This window comes from Columba livia, chromosome 3 (genome assembly GCF_036013475.1).
Source record: "Columba livia isolate bColLiv1 breed racing homer chromosome 3, bColLiv1.pat.W.v2, whole genome shotgun sequence".
NCBI lineage: Eukaryota > Metazoa > Chordata > Aves > Columbiformes > Columbidae > Columba > Columba livia.
In genome coordinates this window covers 10,679,091-10,701,283 of record NC_088604.1, presented here as the reverse complement: position 1 = coordinate 10,701,283, position 22,193 = coordinate 10,679,091, and the positions used below count along the sequence as shown (strand labels likewise).

At 43.8% G+C, this 22,193-nt stretch overlaps 1 protein-coding gene across 2 annotated transcripts in view; it reads right to left on the bottom strand.

The window, feature by feature from the left end:
• The window catches only part of HS1BP3 (HCLS1 binding protein 3), a 55,919-nt gene that overhangs the window by 20,402 nt on the left and 13,324 nt on the right, over positions 1 to 22,193 (bottom strand). For both annotated transcript variants that reach the window (XM_065055788.1, XM_065055789.1), the window contains exons 3-4: positions 20,740 to 20,947; positions 18,263 to 18,485 (exon numbers count right to left, since the gene is read on the bottom strand). In XM_065055788.1, the coding sequence (XP_064911860.1) occupies positions 18,263 to 18,485; positions 20,740 to 20,947 (431 nt within the window). The remainder of the gene's footprint in view (positions 1 to 18,262; positions 18,486 to 20,739; positions 20,948 to 22,193) is intronic.

Here is a 22,193-nt window from a genome sequence, read left to right as displayed (position 1 = left end):
ACTATCGTTCCACCAGAGCAACAGATGGGAGAAAGCCTGAAGGAACAGAGTTCAGCTCCCATCGAAGGACCTGCTTTTGTGGAGAGATTTTTCTGAAGGGGTCAGCACTCAGGAGAACTTGTTCTTCCTAAAAGAAGCCAAGCTGCTTTCATAATCTCCTCAAGCTTTCTGATTACATCCTTTTTCAATATAACTTGAAAACAGATGACAAGAACACAGACGGACAACTTTTGTTTAGTATGCAGCTCATTAGCAATAATCATAGCAACATTTCCTAAAACGTTCTCAACTAAATAACTAATAAATCAGACAGGCACTCTCCTGCCTGGCAAGGGAACGAGAGTTACGCAGTAGATTGCCAAGAAAGAAAATAAACATAAAGGAAATTTATTTATCATTTTCCTTCAGCTTTCCAGACTAAACCAGAATGTGAGACTTGCTGAAAGAAGTTAAGGACAACAAAAACCAAGCTCCAAAATATAATAATGACTAAATTAAACCACAGTAAGGACACTGGTCCAGAACAAGAAAGGCATAATAAAGTTGCCAATAATGATGTGAAAAAGCCAAAAATACTCAATAGTATTTTAGATTTCATCTGCAAAGCAGCAGAATGGTATTTTCAGTCTTTTTAACACCAGTGAAATAGTTCTTATCCTAATACTCCCATGAATGATACACATTTTCAAATATGCAATACCAGATAACACGCACTAATGTGTTTTGGAAAAAAAGCTGGCCAAGTATCTTTCTGCACCCTGGATGTAACTACTCAACACATTTTAGACCTTCAGGGAGGTTACAGAGGGCTAAAAATAAAGCTATTTTAGAAATTAGAAAAGCTAGAAAAGTACAACATGAAGTATGGCCTGGTGAGCATCGCCTTGATGCTTGGTAAAGTTAAAGAAAGGCAGATAATTGCATATAATCAGTAAGTAATTAAAAAAGCATTCATTACTAAAGTCCTGCTGGAATCACACTGCTCTTTCCTTTTTATGAGCCTACAGGCTTGGTTAATAATGGTATCTTATCCAAGGGCTGACATCGCAACCGTGAGACTTCCCACTGTTTTCTTCCCCAGCAGGACCAGCCAACGGCAGCTCCTGTGCCCAAGCTCCTGTGGACGGGGATCCCACTGAAGCATCGCAGGTACCTGCTGCCCTGGAGAGAAGGAGTCGGAGCTATCAATACCTCTGCTTTAACTCAGGCACTCAGATGCCTCAAGCAAGGAGGGGGCAAAACCAGAACATTCTCTTTTTGGTTCTTCTCTGCAACTTTGGTGGGACGAGGAGGAGAGAATATTATGTCTTGCTGTTCAGCCTATGAATTAATAAAAGAGTTAAAAGGCATGCATGATGATGGCAGCGTCAGGGCTTAAGGCATATCAGCTTTTTTATGCCCCAATTATCTTTCTATATTTGTATTTTGGTAAGACTTGATTTCAAATTTAAAAAAAAATGAGAGAAACATTGATTTTTCCTCTGTTTCCATTTTCTGGGGCACCTTCTGTTTTCCCTGTGACTAGTCCTTGCAATTTCTGCCCAATGTTATCCTGTTTCCCCTTTTCATTCAATCCATCTCTCCAAATTTCTGGCCAGTATCAGGCACTTGTTCCACCTCCAGAATCTGCAGCTTTGCCTTATTCTCCAGACTGACAATTATAATAGGTCTCATCATCATCTTCAGCCCTCTTCTCCTCATCTGCATCATCCTCTTACCATCCAGAGCTCTATTCTGGACTCTTTCTGCTTTAACTCTAAAGATTACTATAGTTGGTCAAATTGTGCTTTTGAAAAAGACCACAGGCTGCAACTGAAGGAGAAACAAGAAACTGCAATGGGAAAGTGGGAAAATGCAGAAGGGAGGGTAAGGAAAAAAGAAGGGATGAAATTAAGCAGAGGTAACAGCAGACAAGTTAGCAAAGAAAGAGATGAGGTTGAAGGTGATTACAAGTGATAACCAGCTATAACTACTGACCACCAAAAATAAACAAGGTTGTTTACCAGTCAGTTGTCAATTAAGAAGAAAATTATTGTTAAATGTTAAATAAACATAAAATCTTTCTGAAGAAAGGAAGCTTTACCAGGAAAAAATTAGGATGAACAGTTTGGACTTAACAAACTCTGCCAGACGTTACTCCTTGATCTGTTTTCTTTAAGCTCACTATCCAAGCCTTTGCTGTCAGGCCTAGCTTTATGTTTTGACCCTATAAAAATTACACTCTTAAGAAAAAAATCCATTCCTTACACTAATTAATAATTGTTACAGGTCTGTAGCTCCAAAGAAAACAAATTCTTGGGCAAGTACTGTGTTGCATGCCTGTAAAGTGATGTCTACATGCAGTGTAACTCAACAACAAAATGTGTGACACAACAAGTATATAAATATGACAACTGTAATTAAATCAACCTCCCAACATTGTCCCTGTATGAGACATTCTTCACAAAATGTCCTGAGCAGCTTCACAATCAAAGTCAACCAGGCTGAAACAAACAGGGTGTGAAAAAATCTATATAGCAAGCATGTTATGAGCCACATGCTCAACAGTTTCAGGAGCAAACACAAAAAGAACCCTCACAAATAGGGAACTGATGGTACTGAAAGTATCCAATGTTATGGTAAGAATTCTTAAAACTGGCAAGTAAAATTAAAGTGACAAATGCAAATAGCAACCACTTTGGAGCAGTGATTGACTTCTTCAACACTGAAATGGAGAAAAAGTCAAACACACACATGGAACATAGCATGGTAGCTTCTTGCTATATGTATTTAAATAATTTCTGGAAAAGCATTGAACACACGAATAGCTGATGCCTCATTTCCAGAAGTGTTGGGCACTCACACCTCTAAATCACAGAACCAAAGTCACAGAACGGTTTGGTTTGGAAGGGACCTTTGGAGATCATTTAGTCCAACCTCCCTGCCATGGACAGGGACACCTTCCACTATTCCACTAGACCAGGTTGCTCAGAGCCCCGTCCCACCTGGCCTTGAACACTTCCAGGGATGGGGCATCTACAGGTTGTCTGGGCAGCTGTTCCAGTGTCTCACCACCCTTATAATAAAAAATTTCTTCCTTATGTCCAATCTAAATCTACCGTTTCAGTCTTTAAAACTTAAAGTTTTAAAGTTGTCCTGTCACTACTGGCCTTGGTAAAGTCAAATCAGCAGGACCTGCAACTGCTTGGTGCCTCTTCCCAAGGACAGGCAGCCTGACTGTTCCACATCTACCTTATAAAAAGGTTTCATTTTGTGTTACCTAATCTGGTGAGGGGTCTGGAGCACAAATGTGATGAGGAACGGCTGAGGGACCTGGGGCTGTTCAGCCTGGAGAAAAGAAGGCTGAGGGGAGACCTTATTACTGTCTGAAACTACCTGAAAGGAGGTTGTAGCATGGAGGGGGTTGGTCTCTTCTCCCAAGTAACAAACGATAGGATGAGAGGAAATGGCCTCAAGTAGCACCAGGGGAGGTTTAGATTGGAGATCAGGAAAAAATTCTTCCCGTAAAGGGTTGTCAGGCATTGGAACAGGCTGCCCAAGGAAGTGGTGGAGTGACCATCCCTGGAAGGGTTTAAAAGGCATTCAGACGAGGTTCTTAGAACATGGTTTAGTGCTAGAGTTAGGTTATGGTTGGTCTCGATGGCCCTGAGGTTCTCTTCCAACCAAAATGATTCTGTGATTCTATGATCTTTACCTTCTCGCAAACAGAATGCCATCACATCCAGCACCCTCTCCTGCCACCTACGTCTGACTGCCTCCCAGCCTCATGTTGTGGTCCTCAGGAGAAGGGCACTTCACCTGTGGTGCCACCTCATGAGAATTCCCACATCCAAAAGCAGAATGGGTACAAGAACCCAGACTGTGGCTACAACTCTAGTTTTTATCTGCCTGTGAACAGAAAAGGCTCAAATAAGTAACTTGCACCAAAAAACCTCTGGCTTCTCTAATCTAAGATGCTCCGTGTAAATCCATCTGCAGAGCATCTTTATTTTTTTGCCTGGTTCCTCCACAGACCCACTCCCAACCTACAAAAAAACTCAGCAGACTGCCAATGATGTTCCAGTCTAAAATTTTGCCTGACATACCTGTCACACCACATCTAGAGAGCTTATGAAAAGCCAGAGCAGGGCTGGTTACCAAGGCGGTGAGCAGATTCCAGCAGTAAAGCAGGATTTGCACTGCTTTGGAAGCGCAGGTTCTCAACCGCGCCACGATTCAGCTCGAGGAGGGAAGACAGGGCTGAGCCTGGTTCCCCACTGCCTTCCCTCCCCACATCTCGCTGTTCAGAGAGGCCACTTCTTTTCTCTTGGCTGCGCTGTGGGTAAAACAAAGCTCTCACTGCAATACAGAGATGGCTCTGCAGGAAATAAGATAGAGAAGGACACACTGAGATGATGTCAGAGCTACATGAAACCGCTGCTGCAGACACAGCCCGGCACTCCAGCTGCTGCCGCTCCTGCTGATCACGAGATCAAAACCTCTTCCATGAAAAGAAAACGTGGCTTTCCTGCCTAGAGGTTTGTTGTTGTTATTTTTTGTAACAGAGGTAAGAAAAATTTGCTCTGGGTGAAATATTCCCCAGGCCACGGATATGCACATTGCACAAAGCGATTCCACTTCTGATGTTGGAGACGCTGCTGGAGGTCAGGCTGTAGGAACAGTCACACCAGGGAGCACCGGAGACATAAAACTCCCCCCTAAGCAAGGCACCGAGGCTCTGCAGCGCCAGCTGCCAAGGGGCTGCTTTCTGCTTCAAGCAGAAAAAAAGCTGACACAGTTCCGCATTTTTTTAATTGGATTCCTATTTATGTTTTTATCGCTAACTATCCTGACTTCTCAGCACACAAGCTCTTGCAACGTAAGTAATTTCAGGGGCTGGGCAGTGAGCTTGGGACACAGAACAGCTGGCTGTCACGTTGAATGGACGGGTTCAGCAGGGGAAGCACTGAGTGCCCCTTGCAGAGCACGGCGAGGTCAGGCGCCGGATCGCAGAAACCTGGTAAATGCAAGAAATCTATGAACACATGACTAAAAGAAGAAGAAATCCAGCTCAGTGCCCATGCTATTTAACAGCCACGATAACATTTTAAAATAGTTATCAAAATAATTCCCCTCCTACTGGCAAAAAAATCTCTCAGAACTTAGCTCACCCAGAGTGACACTTGTTATTCCCACAGCACTCTTCAGAGATGGCAGATGGATGATCTCAGCAAGGCCTCCAACTAGTATCTCATCTCCCCAGAGAATTACAACTTGACACAAGTGACACGAGCCTGCAGATTCACCCAACCGACTCACTGCAGACCCTGCTCCTTGCTCCTGCTTACCCACCTGATGATCCGCGACCAACAGCCATCCCCCTTGGGGCCGGCTGGATTAGAAACACTGAGCATTCTTGTGCTGCAAGGAATGCAGCCGGGAAAGTGGATCAGGGAACACATAGAAATGCTGGTAAACATTTCAGGCTCCCAAATCCCAGACAAAGTGACACCTCAGGCCTCTCTAGGGACAAAAAGCTGGATGGTGCTGTACTAGCTCAAGGAGAGCTCTTTTCAGGATTAGCTGCTGTTGACTCATGGTGTGAGCTTGGGCAAGGAACCTGATCATTTGGGCCAGTCTGCTGACTCACAAATCCTAAATGGACTCAAAGGATATTAAAGTTACACCATTTTATATCAATAGAGAATCTGGTGAAATTAAGACGTAATAAATCTGAGAGATGAGAGAAATTAACTGAGGTTGGGTAAGGGAAATCTTTTGTTAATAAACAGGGAGAGCAGGAGTTATTATATATCACTAATCTGTGTCAGTGGGGGGGACTAGTGGAAAAATGATGAAATGATGCTGATGACAGCAGGGGAGTAGCAATTACAAGTAAATGCACAATGTTTTAAGCTTCTGCTCCCTGGTGTTAACAGTGGCTGTGGCAGCGTTGGAGGAAAGAATGATGATTTCACACGGAAAACACACACCCAGGCCATTTCAGGATCTGTAACCACAAGAAATGCTACAGCAGACCTTCCATGTGCTACATGGATAAGGCAGAGAACCAAGATCACAGTGCCAATGTAGTGCATCAAACACAGCCCAAATGCCAGGTGTTGATTCATGGGGCTGCCTTGTGCCCCTCACCAAGCTCGTCCATGCTGCCCACCAAGCTCCTACCTGCAGCTCCTGGTCTCACTTCCATCTCTGTTCATCCTCCTTTGCACGCCCAAGGGAGTACTCTGGTACCTGCCTGGGGTGTCTCCAAGGACGGGAAGGATTCTGAGGCTGCCCAAATTCCCACGGCTGGCGGAATTCCACCACAAAGGTGCCATGAGCACAGGAGGCAGCACACACCCCCCTACCCTGCTGAACAAAAGGGCTGGGGCAGGACTGTATCCATACTATGGAACACTTGGCCTTGCTCTTCTCTTGCTCTATATGGTGTCCTGGAGCCAATATTTATTCTGCCTCTGATATTCAGTTCAAAGTGCTTGAAATAATGTGAGGGTTGAGCTAGAGCTCTGCAAAGTCACAGCCTGAAATGGAAGGTGCTTGTGACACGCTTTGGGCACAGAACAAAGGCATGTGGAGGTGTTTGAAGGAGCTAAGTTTGATGAGATCCTGCCAGAGGACTGTGTACGGAGACAAACTTGATACAGTATTCTCCATGTCACCTTTTGGAAGTGGTCCCTGCGAAGGGTCCTGGGCACCAGCCTCTCCCGAGGAAGAACAGATAAGCAGAGAGCAGAATGGAGACTGTCCTTTGCCATGCTGTCCACTTGTCTGCAGGGTTAAAGGATACCTTGGCATCCTTTATAATATCCATCAGTAGCATGTGCCTTGTAGCACAACAGCACCATGATGGCTCCCCTTCCGTGGGCAATGGTGCTGTGCTGCCAACAGCTGGCAGACCAGGCAAGTTCCTCCATAAGAGTAAGGAATACGACTGGGTTACATCTCCCACCATGTCCCAATGGCCACTTGAACAATGCTTATTGCCAACAGACTGAAACTTTTGGATAGACCCCAAACACCTCACAGCCTTTCAGAATTCGCTCTCTCCACCTCTACACGGCAGGGCACACTGGAACTCTTCTTTCACAGATTGGGAATGAAACGCGGTTCTGAAAAACAGAAGTGAGCTGCCTGCAGCCTAAACAGGATGTCTCTGAAACGAAGAATTGAAACTAATTCCCCTGAGGCCTTGGCCAGCAGCTCTGGACCACACGCTTCTCCTTCCCGCTTGAGCACCCTGCATTGTGCGGCACTGCCCTTGTCTCCTGGCAGCACCACTGAACAAATAAAAACAACTCCAGTGAGGTCAGGGTTTGCTGTAACAGCCCCCGAGGGGGAAGTGAGGGTAAGACCTCAGGAGCCTCCTAAGAACCCATTTGCTTTCTTTTTTTTCATATTACAGGAAAAGTGGGGCCATGGCTCTGTCACTCACAGCCAAGACAAGAAAGACGGATGACTCCCAAACAAGTTTCCAGGACAAGACTGTTATACACAGAAACTGCCTACGCTGGCAGATAACCCATCACAGAGATGAAAAATGAGATGTCTTTAGCAAATGGGTCTAGATAATGTTGTAAGGAGGTTTTGAGGGCCTGACACCTTGTTTTGTGTTTAACAGTGCCTTGAACAATGCCTCAGATGCTATCACAGACAAAAAGCAATGTAGCAAGGAAGAGCGAAGCTTGGAAATCTTCCACCCAAGCCACTCTGACCAGTTTGTGTACCGTGCCAAATAAGTAGCAGTTATTACAGAAAATCCTGGTTCAGAGAGCAGACCTCAGAAAATAACCTATACGAGCAAAAACCCAAGTCAAGACCTTTTCCCAGTCAACTGATGCACCATGGCTCACACCCACATGGCCAAACTCTGTGATATTCCAAAACAGGCTGGCTGCGCCCATCCAGAGCTGGGCCCATCACCCAAAAGGGTGCCGGCTGATAGGAGCCACAGCACCGGCTACACACTTACTGCAAAATGCCTTTGGTGTTTTATGCTCACGGAGCATCCTTAAGTGCCAGACATACGCTCAGCACCGTCTGTACCAAGAAAACCTCATTACAGGGCCCCAATGGCTCCAATCCTGACTCCTAACTGTACAACTTCTTCAGGCTGTCCTGTTGACAACCAAAAGCCAGCATCTATACTAGCAAGTAAACACGGTCAGGGCTTGGGCTGAGATTACAGCACACAAAAGCGATCTTGTAGAGGTTTTAGCATGTTTCCTGGCATGAATTCGGCCCAGGCTAATTATTGCTTTCCAAAATGATGCCTGGACATAGTTTAGGGATCAGTGCAAGCTCGGGGCTCTTCCTGTTTTGGACGTGGCCAGCTTGCTCTGGGGACCAGAAGGATGTAGCTGTTGGACAGGAGCTACTTCATCCCAGTTGGCACAGAGCAAGACCACAGCTCCTGTCCAGTTTTATTTACTAGTTTAGCCACAGTCAAATCACTTACCACAGCTGCGTATTTCACTGTGATGATAAATCTTACTTCCCCTTATGATCCGGACATGACTGAGCATCTCAGGCAATATGGAAAGAAAGGTTTGGAGTCTTATCCAAAACTTATGGAAGGTAATAGAAAGCATTTCTTTCACTTCAATGAAAATTGTCATTAACAATGAGCTGAATGCCACATTTCTGTGCAGAGGGAAACTCTTCCCCAGGCAGACCTATAAAATCAGTTTTATTCTTTTTATTGAAGGGGTAATGGAGAGATCTAACTTTTAAGTACTGCGAGGTGACCAGAGAAATTCAAATGCAGAATGAAGAGCTGCTGAATCCCAGATGTCTGTCTGTCCTTAAGGATATTCCTCCTTTCGCTGGCACTTCAGATGATCTCAGATCTGGCCAACTGCTGCAAGGGACTGTAGCAAGAGATGTGATCCCCAGGTGCGTTAATTAGTACCAGCCCACAGTTACAATAGATAATTCATGCATTTTTGGCAAAGTTTTACAGATTGCTTCCAAAAATGGTTTTCTAAAAGCCAGTTCTTTGATCCTTTGAAACAAAGACAGAAACTTCTGCAGCAGATCCATGGGGAAAAGGGAACAATGGTTCTATTAAGTCTGCTGGGTTAGGAACTTGACAGCATCAGATGAAAGGAAAAGTGAGTCTCCCATCTCGATTTAAACTGAGCACGCATCCTGCCCACAGGCAGCTTCTTCTAGAGTAAACAGTTCTGTTATACTTGGTGAACAGAAAAACAAGAGGGCAGCTCTGAATCCATCCCTCATTAGCATTCTGCCTCATCTACAAGCCTTTCCCTGTGTCTGTCGATTAAAGATTTCCTGTGCCTCAGTGAAAGGAGTAAGCTAATCGATGAGGTAATGCTTTTTTATTCTGATTAAGGACTTGAGTCATCCTATTATTGTAAAGTCCATGAAACAAAACATGTTTAAATCTGCCCAATTACATAATGTTCAATTCTCTTCCAAAGCAGAAGGGAAAAAAAAAGACACTTTTGATTCTGTGTAGTTGTAAATTTATCCTGTACCCTGTCTAAAGGATCTCCTGCCTCCTATGAATCTGTCTCAGTAAGGACTTGCTTAATATGCCTGCAGAATGGCTCATGGCAGCTTCTGCATGCCTTCATCGCTGTTTGGTTCTGCACTGCTACAAATGACCGCACATCGCTGTTAAACAGGATGGGAAAGAATCAAAAGCTGAGAGTTCACTTGGAGGACTATGGGAATATTTGAAAGCTGGTGCCAGCTAGTGGCAATGGTATCTCATTCCAGTTCCCTGACATTACGTGGCTCTACAACTCTTCTACATACAGAAAATTGTGTGGTAAGTATTGCTTTAATACATTGTAAACAATCACCAAGGTCTATTAAAAAATCCACAACATCTTTCTTAAAAGCAGATGCATCTACTTCAGTAAGCTGGTCAAATTCCAAGCTGGGTATTTACATTTACAGCGGTGCAATTCCCCCTGCACGTCCAGTTGAATTACCTGTTCTTCACTTACAATCTAATGCTGCAATGAGGTGTTGCACAAAGCTATGAAGCCCTTTCTGCACTTTACCCCAGGTGTCGTTACATTTGTGTTCTGCTTGAAAACATTGCTGGATGGCATACACAGCTGCAACGCTACACAGACTGCAGAGCTATTTGCAGTCCTTTGTGTTTAGGATAACGGCATAAACATAAATTTACTATTTATAAAGCCCATTAAAGTATATTAAGTGTTCTAATCAGAAAGAAAATGAAGCACATTAAAATAATTACTTAACTCCCTCCCAAAGGATCCTCATGTTCCAGCTGTGTATGTACTGGAATCGCTCAAGCCAGCCATAACAGAAACTCATCACCGAAGTTTAACCAAGGCAACTGCTTCAACATGCAGCATAAAACATGGGGAAATAATGACCGCATAATATTTTGGGACCAAAAATCCAACACCAGACCAGAAAATATGAATGCAGATAAGGACAATGCTGGCACACAGGAGGAGTTTTCCGTAGGTCAGGGAAGTGACTATTTCCGGAATAAAATAAAATATAGATCTCCCAACTTAGGTCTGGAAATTACATATCCAGTCCTCTCCAAAGCCCTCTGACAGCCCGAGTGTCCCAGCTCTGATCCCAAGGTGCAGTTCAAGTGGATGTAGCAGGAGGTTTGTTGCAATCATCTGTCAAATACACTCTCCTGAAGGAATGACTATGGATGTAACAGATGCCAAATACAAGCCCAGGAGTACCAGAAAATCTCAGTTTTTCTCAGTATGCTTGCAGAATCACACAGATTCACAGAATGTTAGGAAGGGACCTCAAAAGATCATCCAGTCCAATCCCCCTGCTGGAGCAGGAACACCCAGATGAGGTTACACAGGAAGGTGTCCAGGCGGGTTTTGAATGTCTGCAGAGTAGGAGACTCCACAACCCCCCTGGGCAGCCTGTTCCAGTGTCTGTCACCCTCACTGAGAAGAGGTTTCTTCTCAAATTTAAGTGGAACCTCCTGTGTTCCAGTTCGTATCCACTGCCCCTTGTCCTATCATTGGTTGTCACCGAGAAGAGCCTGGCTCCATCCTCGTGACACTCACCCTTTACGTATTTATAAACATTAATGAGGTCACTCCTCAGTCTCCTCCAGGCTAAAGAGCCCCAGTTCCCTCAGCCTTTCCTCATAAGGGAGATGCTCTACTCCCTTCATCATCTTCATTAACCTGCACTGGACTCTCTCAAGCAGTTAGCGCTACAGCAACAAGAGAAGAGGGCTCAGTCCTTCACACATACAGCTTGACTTGGCTTGTTGGAAAGTACATCCAGAAAAGGTTCTCAGTTCCATCACCTGGAGCCACCCAGACCTTGGTAGAGTTTTCCCAAGGAAAGCACATTCCAAGAACAATCACTCAGAACGCAACACAGAATGAATATGGATGACTCTGTGAGATCCAATAGCTAAACATGGTTTCAATTTCCACTGTTTTCTTTCAGTCACCCTGGGGAACAGCAAGATTTGCAGTAAAGAAAAGTGGTAAATTGTGCTCAGGGAATGGGACTAGAGGCAAAAAGGAAAGGAAAGCCCATTGCATGGGAAAACGACACTCACAAAGCACCTACGGACATAAAAAAAGTTCAGGACAGTCAAACTGGAGGGATCGAATTTCTGCAAGGAGCATCCCTGCCATCCTGCTTTAATCCCTAGTTCAAACACCTCCAGGGAGAGGCTGTAAGGTCACCCCTGGAAAGGGCTGAGAGCAGATCATTTATGAAAAGTGAGTATTACCCTTTACCTGGATGAGTAATACCCACTTTTTGCTCCTTTTTCTTCTTTTTCCTGTCTTGGATGGGGAAGAATACTACACCAGACTATGTCCTCTGTTTTCAGAAAAATTTCAACCATCGGCAATGTTTCAGTAGAAGACCAACGAGGTTGTTTATTGGGATTTTGCAAGTTGCCAATCTGACAGCAGCTGGACTGGAATTGAGACAAATGCTTGTGTCACTTGGCAAAGTGACGGTCGAGCATGCCTTGCAACCTAAGCTTGTGACTCAACAACTGACAGAAAATAAAGGTCTGCCTGTTTAGATGTCTGAAGGCTTCACAGCTGTGAGCACGGATAGACACACTGCTAGGAAAACAAAGCTCTTTCTTTTCTTGTTCATTGTTTTAACTATCTGAATTTCACTGAAGGAAAAATAACCTGTACCTTCTCTCTTCTTTGATGTTTTGACACCTCCGCTGTCTCTCAGCTTATCTGGACAGACAGACGAGTGTTTCTACTGCTGTGTATGAACCCTACTGGATTCAGAGGGAAATCATGGACACACTTGGCTAGACCAAAAAGTAGTTGTGAATTTATGAGTGGTTGAGGAGCAGGAGGATGCCTGAGGAATGGGATCCTGAGGAATGGCAGGAGTACAACCCTGCAGACCAAGGACCAGAAGACACAGCAGCTGAACACACATTTTGACAAGTTTGCTCCAGACCATCTGCCCAGCAGACTGCAGCTGTGTCATGACACTGCTCCAGACTGCAGAAATTCTCTTCCTTGGAGGTAAAAATCCACTGGCAAGCATATTGCCCTCACCTATTACAGCTCTGAGCACTCTGTCAATAAAACCACTCAGAAAGATGTTAAAGGTAGGATGCTCTTAAGCAAATTTCTGTCTCTTTGTCAGCCATTCTCAGCAGCACAAGGTTACTGCAAAGGAAGCAAGGTCAAATGTTAGCACTTATTTCTCCCCCAAAGACAAAAGGCTGAGGGCATCCTAGGCTGTTCTGCCACAAAGAAAAGGGGAAAGGAGAAAAGGGGAAAAGGGGAAAAGGGGAAAAGGGGAAAAAGGGGAAAAAGGGGAAAAAGGGGAAAAAGGGGAAAAAGGGAAAAAGGGACAGCTCAGCCTAGCCTAGCTGCCACTAAGGGGCTGGGAGACATGAAAGTGAAGGACACAACCCAGAAACAACTGCTGGCTTGTGCACCAACTCACCTCCTCCTGCAGCCAGCCTGGCTCTGTGTGGCTCTGGCGAGGCCAGGGCTGCCTGGCTGCTCCTTCCCTGACAATCTGTTGTTCAAAGCCATCGCCCATTTCATCTGCAGCCAGAAAAGGCCCCAAGTCCTTTAATAATCTCCTTATCAACTAAACCCAGCAACAGCAAACCTCTGGCACCAGGACTGGCTGAGCTTGACCTCGGCAGCAACTAGCTACAAGGTTTTAAGAAACTTTTGGCAGAAGGCCCCCAAAAGGTCAGCCCTCACCAGTCCCATCCCTTCCTAACTATTCTCAGGAGTCAGCTGTATCTGTATTTATACACAACAGATGCAAACCTTCCACCTACCCACGTGCCTTTATGCCTCTGGGAAGGCACCAATTTGGATGAGAAGCCACGAGGGGAAATCCGCTGAAACAATAGCAAAGGTGGAGAGCAGAGACAGAAACTCTCCAGGAGACCCAAGGAGATAGAAGAGCTCTTGCCTGGGGAATACCCACCTCTGTGCAGTTTGCCAGGAAAAAACTAGGGCTGAGGGAGGATAAGCTGTCCCTGAAAGATTTAGGGAGGCAGAGGAAAAAGGACGGAAGGGAGGGAACGGCGTGCGGAGGAGAGGCTCCTGCAGGGGCTGCGGAGAACTGATGCGGGCAGAAAGGAAACCACAGGAAAAGGTGTTTTCTCCCAAGCTGGTGAGCAACTATTAATTGCAGCTGAAGAAATGAATGCACAGGGCTGCTGCACGCTTTAACCCACGAAGCAGCAACACTCCTTCAGGAAAATTGTCGCTGCTTTGTTCAGAGGAGCTGGTTCTGAGTCATTTTGATCAGCTGCCGTCTCAGGTTTATTGGAGTAAACTGAATATGAGTACTAAATACTGCTGGTTTAACTACAAAGTGAGCAGAGAGAGATACTAAAGCTCTTGGCTTCAGCCTACAAACAGTAAAACTGCATAGTTCATCCACAGAGGGAGAAGATAAAATCAAATTCAGTTATTGTGATGTAGTTTTTAAACTGTTTGAAGATTCAGAGCTAGAAATGCCTAACTTGGTCCTGCTTGAATCAAGTGAAAAAATCCACAGCCAGTTGCCTCAATTTCCTACAGAAAGCAAAACCCCAGGGAACCCTCAGGACAGACTGAGAGCAAACACGGTGGCAGGCACAAAGCTAACTCTGGGGGCAGAGGAGCTCAGGGCCATACTATTTTTTTTTAGTGACTCCTTCACACCCCTGGGCCTGACCACAGGAGTTTAGTTCCACAATTCAACTGTTAGGACAGTCCTTGGTGCTCCCCTGGCACGGGACAACCTACCTGCTCCTAAACCATCCTAATCACAGAATCACAGAATGGTTGGGGTTGGAAGGGACATCTGAGGATCATCCAGTCCAACCCACCTGCTAAAGCAGGTTCACCAGAGCAGATTGTACAGGAGTGTGTCCAGGTGGGTCTTGAATGTCTCCAGTGAAGAAGACAGCCCAGGCCAGCAGCCATTCCCACTGGGCATTCTGGACATAGTAAACCTAATTTGGAGGACAGGAGAACGTAATGGTGTAGACATGGCCAGATCCCGCCCTGGCATGGCTGAGCTGATCAGCATCGATACTGCTCCGGATTCCTGCTCCATGCTGCTCTCTTCGCTCCATGCAAATCCTCTCTCGAGCCACTGGCAAATTACACCCTTTTCCATTGCAGAATTTTCAGCAGTCTCATCAAGAATATCCTAGCCATGGGTGAATAGCTCCTCCGTCTTGTGGCCACCTTCCATGTCTTTCCCTTCACAGAACTAACCTCTTTTAGATCTTGTGGTTCCTGCTTCTTTCATTCCTGAAGGTATTTCAGCTGGAGAAACCCCTGCAACTGTAACTAGCCACACAGTCATATTTTGCAATTTATGAGGAAAATCCTTTAAGAGACAGCAGTATTAAAAGATACTGCACCTCTCAAAACCCAGCTATATTGTAAAAGCACCGTGGTAGCCTACTAACCACTTAAAAATATGTATCTGCAAATGTTGAGAAAGATATAGAGTGATAAAGAGCAGTATAGCATTCACTTTAAGGAGAAGAACAGAGACAAAGATAAGTCAATATACCTAATATTGTCCCTACAATGTGGAGTAAAATACATATCTGACTTCCCACGTGTAAAAGAATTAAAACATTTTAATGAAGGGATATTCTAATGATTGTGGCTTACCAGAAAAATTAAAAAAAAAAAAAAAAAACAAAAAGGAAAATAAAAGAGACTCTAAAAAACTTAAAAGAAAATAATAGTTTGGCTATGACAGCTTTGTGACTTACAAGTCACTGTACACTTACATTGCCAAGCAAAATGAAACAGAGCTAGAAATGTGCTATTGCTACAAAATTGAGTACACTATATTCATTCCCTGCTGCACAGCTGATGTCAAAGGACCATCCTACTCTGTATTAGGAGCACTTTTTCTTAGAGGACCTGTACATTTTGTCCAAAGTTGAAAAGATTGCTAGAAATGCCCAGGAAAATTTGCAGAGTAACTGATGACAACACACTGGAATAACAATAGTCCACACTATCAAGAAGGGCAGTGGGTGAAGAGGAGAAAGCGCACACCTAGAAAAACATATTTCAAATGAATTTCAACACTGCACCCCGCAAATCTAACCTAATTTTTAGCACCTCTTATTCTAGGAAGAACCAGCTCTGGGGATAAAAATAAAGGAGGAGGGGGGTTAAAAGCTGAAAATTTAATTGGAAATATGTATTATGGTTTTTGATACGTCCCTGATTTAGACAAGGAAAAAAACAAGTCTTTCTGTTGCTAAGAATTCCAGACATGGTCCAAGATGACTCTGCTAACACAGAAAGCAAGCTTTGGGGCATGAGAATCATACAGCAAGGAAACACAGTTTGGAGACCCCCACTTATATCCGCAAAAGCTGAAGAGCTGAACTGGCAAGTGATTTGCTGACCAGACATGAAAGAGCAACTCAGACACAGTCTTGAATGCAGAGGAGAGAACCAGCACAACTGGGATGTCTCCTCCAGGCAAAAGGAACCAGACCACTGTAAGCTTCCACCTGGATGATCACCAGCAATACAAAGCCAGAAAAAAGACACCCCGGTTGAGCATTTTACCCCTAAGGCCAGTATATTTAACTGGCTATGTGGTGGTTCAGCAGCACAGCAGCAATGCTGGGCCAAGTCCAAGTCACATCCTTCTGGCCCGGGAGGAGTTGTTGTTACCAAATGAAGCGTGATGACAACATATGGAGGCCTGTGCTACTGGAGCAGTTTCATCCTCATCCAGAAAGAAAAAAACCTGTGAGATTATGCCAAACACATGATTCAGTTTAGGTCAGAGCTCTGCTGGCCACTGATGATACTTGGAATGGACAAGCTTGTTTCAGCGCTGACATTACATGTTTTCAAAGGGAAAGGATCATGGATTATTACTTGTTTTAACCTGAATTTACTAGGCATTAAGGAGCAGTTTGCTACTAAACATATTTGTCCAGTCTGCATCACCTCCTTTTTTATTCATCCCCAACCCAAAGTAACTTCAAGCACATGTGAAGAACTAAAGCTGTGAGGCCTGCAAGCTCCCTCTTTAAAGCATGTAAGCACCTTAATGTGCATAGAAGACAGCCAAAAATGGTCACCCAAGAAATGCCCATCCACTGAGAGACAGCTCTTGCCTTTGGCCTCTTAACCAGACACCTATTACTAGATGGAATAAAGCTGGGATATGATGCTTATGTCCAATCTGATCTCCACTGATTTGAATTAAAAATATCTTCCATGGAAGCAGGATGAGTTACAGGACAACAATGTAAAATCAGAGTCAGGGTTCTCATTTCCACTGTCACGTTTCTGCCTCGACACTGTACATGTGAGATTTACAAAAATAATAATAAATACATATGGAGGTTTTTTTTAATAGATAGCCTACCACCGGTTTAGAGTGAAAAACATATGACTGCATAACATGTCATGCTGCAGGGCCGTACCAGTGAAGATCATACTCCTTATATAAGTGAAGTTATTCTGATTCAGCAAGAATTCTGTCCTCGAAAGGAATGGAAGCAATAAACAAAATGAGGATTAAATACCAGATCTTGTCATCCTTCAATGCATTAAAAGACCAAAATAATACAGACTTTCAAATGCTATCTCAAACTGTGCAGGGCAGAAAAGCAAACTTCTTGCTTGTTTTGGAACGGCAAGTTCTTTACAGCTTATACTCGTTGTAACTCGGAAAATACAACATTGCATTTGCTAACCCAATATATCATTTTCCTATCCAAAAAAGGACAGCTTCTTTTGTAAACTTACCAACTAAGGACCACTTTGTGGGAAGCACTGCTTTATCTAACTTCTCATTGTAAATAGTTATTTAACTTTTTTAAACTCTTCCTCAGCAAAGGAATAATTTTGATGCTGAGTAATTAAGCACATGCTTTATCAAAAGAATAATATTTAAAGTTTTCTGTTGTTATGTAAAGGATTAAACACTTCAGTAAAAAGGATGATATCTGGACATCAACAATCACATATGATCATAACAGCAGGAGCAAAGTCCAAATGACGCTTCCAGTATTAATCACTGTAGTTGACCTGACTTAGTGTGAGAGACTCCAGCTTAGAGCCTGGAGCGAATGATCCCCTCGGAAATGATTCAAGGTAATTGGGAAACAGTAAAAGAGGGCTCTGGCCTGTTACTATCAGTTACTGCCTATTGCTGTGAAGAAGCATTGGAAGCACTGAGTCCAAGACAACATTCAGTAGTGGCTGGTGATTGTGGGCGACTTAAACAATTCAGTTGAGCCAGTCAGTGCTTACTGAAGATCAAGAACAGCTAGGTCTTTCCTACGTGGGCATCTAAAGCCTGAGACACCCTAAAAAAAGTAGTCATGACTCATGATCCCAGCCACTGAGTAACTAAATTTGCTTCCAGGCTTCAGTAATTAAGAAAGTTTTTGGGAACAAGGCAAGAAATTCTACCCTGAAGTGAAAAAAAAGTCTGAAAATCATTGGACTGGTAAGCAAACCCAGATACAAACTTTAGCAAGCTTTGATTCAGTTACTGTTTCTCTAGCTGTTTTTGCTTATGCCTCAGCAGCACTTAGCATGTGGCACCTCCACATAAGGGTTTCCTGAGGAATGCAGTAAAAAGATGCTACAAAGTCTCTTGCCTCTATCAAGGCACATTCGTTCACGAACTGCAGAGGCTTCTTCTCCTCTGTGAAATTCAGCTGAAAGTGGTCGATGTTATAAAATGTTGAGATGAGGGGACAGTTTAGAAAACTAGGCTAAAAACAAAATAACAGCACTTTCAGCCATACCTTATTATACCAAGAGGATCTAAATCTTCTTCCTCTTCTTCCTCCTCTTCCTTTTCTTTTTCTCCCCCTTTCTTGGCATTTTCCACTGATGAAAGCTGTGAGATTAAGTCAGGTGTCTTCTCCTCTTTGAAAAAATCCAATGCTTCATTTTCTTCATCTTCTTTCTCCTTGTCATCAGGAATGTTTTTACCCTTGAAGTCAATGGCACTAGTAGATTTTGTTCCTGCAAAATACAGTAACGGATGCAAAACCGAGTACACAAGATAACTATGTTTTATTTAATACCTTTCACCTGTTCCTGATGGTTTTGCTTGGGGAATGAAGGACATGATAACTTTTTCTGAAACTCTTTCAACATTCCTGACTGTCCCTTCCATCCACTGATGTGTCATTATGTGCCTGATCTGTTTACTGATTCAAAGTAGTTAAGAAAAGACAGAGGAAATGAACTTTATCTGAGACATAACAGCACATGTCTAAGCTGCTTATTTACGTTCCCTCTATAGTCAATAGAAACAATAGAATTTCCACGTGGTGATTCATCCCACCCAAACTAAGTTGTTTGAGAAGGAGTTTCCCTCTGAAGTGCCTATTTCTCTCCACCAGCTAAAGAGTGACTGTAAATACTCTGCTCAGATGTAGTTGGATAAGTTTCACATAGCTAGTTGAAATAAAGTCCACTTTTTGTTACTATTTCGACTAATTTCGGCTACAGTTAAAGCACACTGGACAGCACAAAAAGGTTTCCACAGCAGCTCTTCAATTCAGTCTCAAAAATAAAGCCTGAAGTTCTAATTCCCTTCAGTATGCAAGATCCATCCAACTGTGCAAATTCAGCAAACAGACCAAATCTTCTCACCATACTTCTAACGTGCAAAGCCCAGGAGAATGAGGAGAGAACTGTTCCTTGCTGTGGAGTCTCTGGATGCTCAGGAAAGCAGTTTAAACTACTGAGACTAGCTAAAAATATGCTAGTGAAAACCAGAACGAATAGAATTCCTGGTTTCATCCTTCTGACTGTTAAAGTAACATGGCATGAGAGACTCATCACACCCAGCTTTTCATGCTTGCATCTGCCAAACCACCCAGGGCAGACTTCATCAACTAAATGTGCGTGTCTACACCTAGCAAGTCGTCTTACGCTCCCCTTGCAGGGAAGCGAGTGCTGGTCAGGGTGGGCAGTGGATGTCTGGATGCTGTTTATCCCCACAGTCATCTGGGTTTTACCATGTTGATTCTTCCTAAACACCCCTGAATGTATCACCTGTGTCTGCAGCACCTGTAAGGAAAGTGTACACAACCAGCTTGAGGATCTGCAGTGTCTGTACCGAATTCCACCTGGTTTGGTTGGGTGAGACTTACATTATTCTAAAGCAGATTGCGATGAACGGGTCACTTTACTTTCACCCAAGCTGTCCACAATATAAAAACAGTCCAAACTAATTCAGCTGTAGACATGTTAGGTTAATAAGAATGCAAAGGTTAATCAACACAAATTCTGAATTCTCTGTGCAAGGGGTCTACTTCCAAGAGAACACTGCCAAGGAAAAAATAATAAAAGACCACAAACCAAACACTCCAAAACCCTTCTGAACAAAAGGATTTTGCCAAATATTATGCAATTTTGCCCCCTTTGACTTTAGGAAGCTGCCAGTCCCACTGAAGTTCTAATCTGGCCACAGTTGACACTTCAGCAAAATGGGCTGTTCACACATGGTGACTTGCCAGCATCTTGCAACTTCCGTTCCTTAAACTAACACTACCCTGCGAATGCTGCAGAGCACCAGGCTGCAGTATTCTCTGCTCAGCAGCTCTCAGCTGAACTACGAACAGACAGCCCATCCGTTCCATTCATTCAATGACTCCCTGCTATGCATGAGGAACATAAGAAAGGAACTATACGAAACCCTGGAAGAGGCAGCAGGATCTGGACATGAGGCTAAGAAAAATTAAAAAAAGGCCAGAGAATGGGTTTAGCTAGCAAAGAATCTGCATTTTATTCAAATCTTTCTCAGGGTTGATAATTTGCTTTAGGACCCTCTTCAGCAAGGTCTAGCAATTTCATTAGGAATAAAAACCAGACAAAACGTGGAACAGTTGTTCACTAAGGGAGACCCTGCACTGTCCCTTTAGGATCCATCTCTCCACTGATAAAAGATGATTATTTAGCCTTTTGAACTTTCGTGTTCTGAATCACAGCTTAGGTAGATGCCCAAGGGAAAGCCGAGACAGTGGGACAGATACTTTCAAAGTGAGCACTGTGCTATCACTACTTCTGAACGAAGCATGTGTCCGCTGAGAAGAGGGGAAAACACCAGCAGATATCACTATGCAGCATCATAGATGTACAAGAGGATATTTTCAGTGGCAGCCTTGATTCTGGCATTCTCTAGTTTCTGACTACCTAATTTAAGAACTTAATAACGCTTTTATCAAGCACATTTGTGGGAGAGGGGACACTCACATCTTTTAGTTACCTAAAAATTCCAGTAACTCAGGACTTGTTGCTAGATCCTCATGTTTTGAGATGAATTTCATGATATCATTGAACATCGCTCTTCGTTCACAGATGTCAGATTCCCCCACAAAGAGAAGTTTTCTAGGCAAGAGTGGAAGAGAAGCCTGTGGATACCGCGCTGCCAGTCTCTGGTAGAGCTCCTCAATCTCGCTGTACTTCTTGGAAACCTGCAATGAAACACGCTGCCCGGGTGAGTTTCTTTACAGGGGAGACATGAGGAGCAGTTTAAGCACTGTGAAACACCAACCCTGGAAACTGAAGTGGGAAAACATGTATTACCAAGGATATATACAGCCTATTAAAGCCTGTTATCTACATAGTGAATCACCGAGCATTGTTGCCAGTCTTCTAATTCTGTTATTAAAATCCTCTCCCTAATGGAATTGAAGTTCATTGCCAGATACCCAATGTTCATTTTTCTGAGTCATCAACTAACAAAATACGGGGAAGGTCACTGCTCCAGATACTTTCCTCTGACAGCAAAAATCCTTGTCCACTACAAATGGGCTATATGATGTCCAGCCCTGAGAGACAGAAGGAAAAGAAGCCCAGCCAGGGAGGGACCCGATAGAGAAAGCAGCCTGAATCTTTTCACCATTGAGCCAGAAGACCGCATTTTTCCGATCAGGTGGGCTCCAGTGCCCTTCTGGCTGCTAAGGCCTGAAAAACTGGCACATTCGCTGCCCTGCGGAACAGCTAATGCAGAAATCAAAGGGCAAAGGCCTCAGCTGACCCCTGACTATTCAGTTTATCCATGAGAAAATAAAAACCAACAACTTGGCCATGCCCCACAGGTTCTCATAGAGGCAGAAGACGATGCCAGCAGTGAATGGAGTCATTGCTTCTGCAGACAAAGACAGGAAGCCTGAGGAGAAACAAGGGCCAAGATACTAGAAGGAAAGAGATAACCATGGGAACAGTGGTTAGAAATGGTGTTGCTTCTATTCCACTTCAAGTTTTAAATTTAATACCTTAAAAAATCAACACAAAAAAAAATCCCACACAAACAAAACACTGTCTCTAACTGACGTTACAGGTATAATGGACAGTGACTGTCAGCCTCCGTGACAGTGGTGTTACGCAGACAGTATATTCATCATGGTTCTCCACAGCCCCCTAATCTAATAATGTGTTTCAACAAATACAGAGTCAGATTAAAAAAACACAACCCCAAAAACTAGTGCTAGCGCAGTGTGTATGAGACTGATCGTCTACTAGGGTCCAATTCTGATCCTCCTGTGACACAGGTTGGTGAACTGTAGTGGAGTGAATTCTAATTAATACTGCAACATAAAAGATAGAGAGACTCAAGCATCACATACTGGGATGGGAGAAGTCAGAGTTTTTCTGCCAACACAGTGAAAAAAGAACGTCAGCCTAATAAAAAGCATAGAAATAGAAGGAAAACAAGGT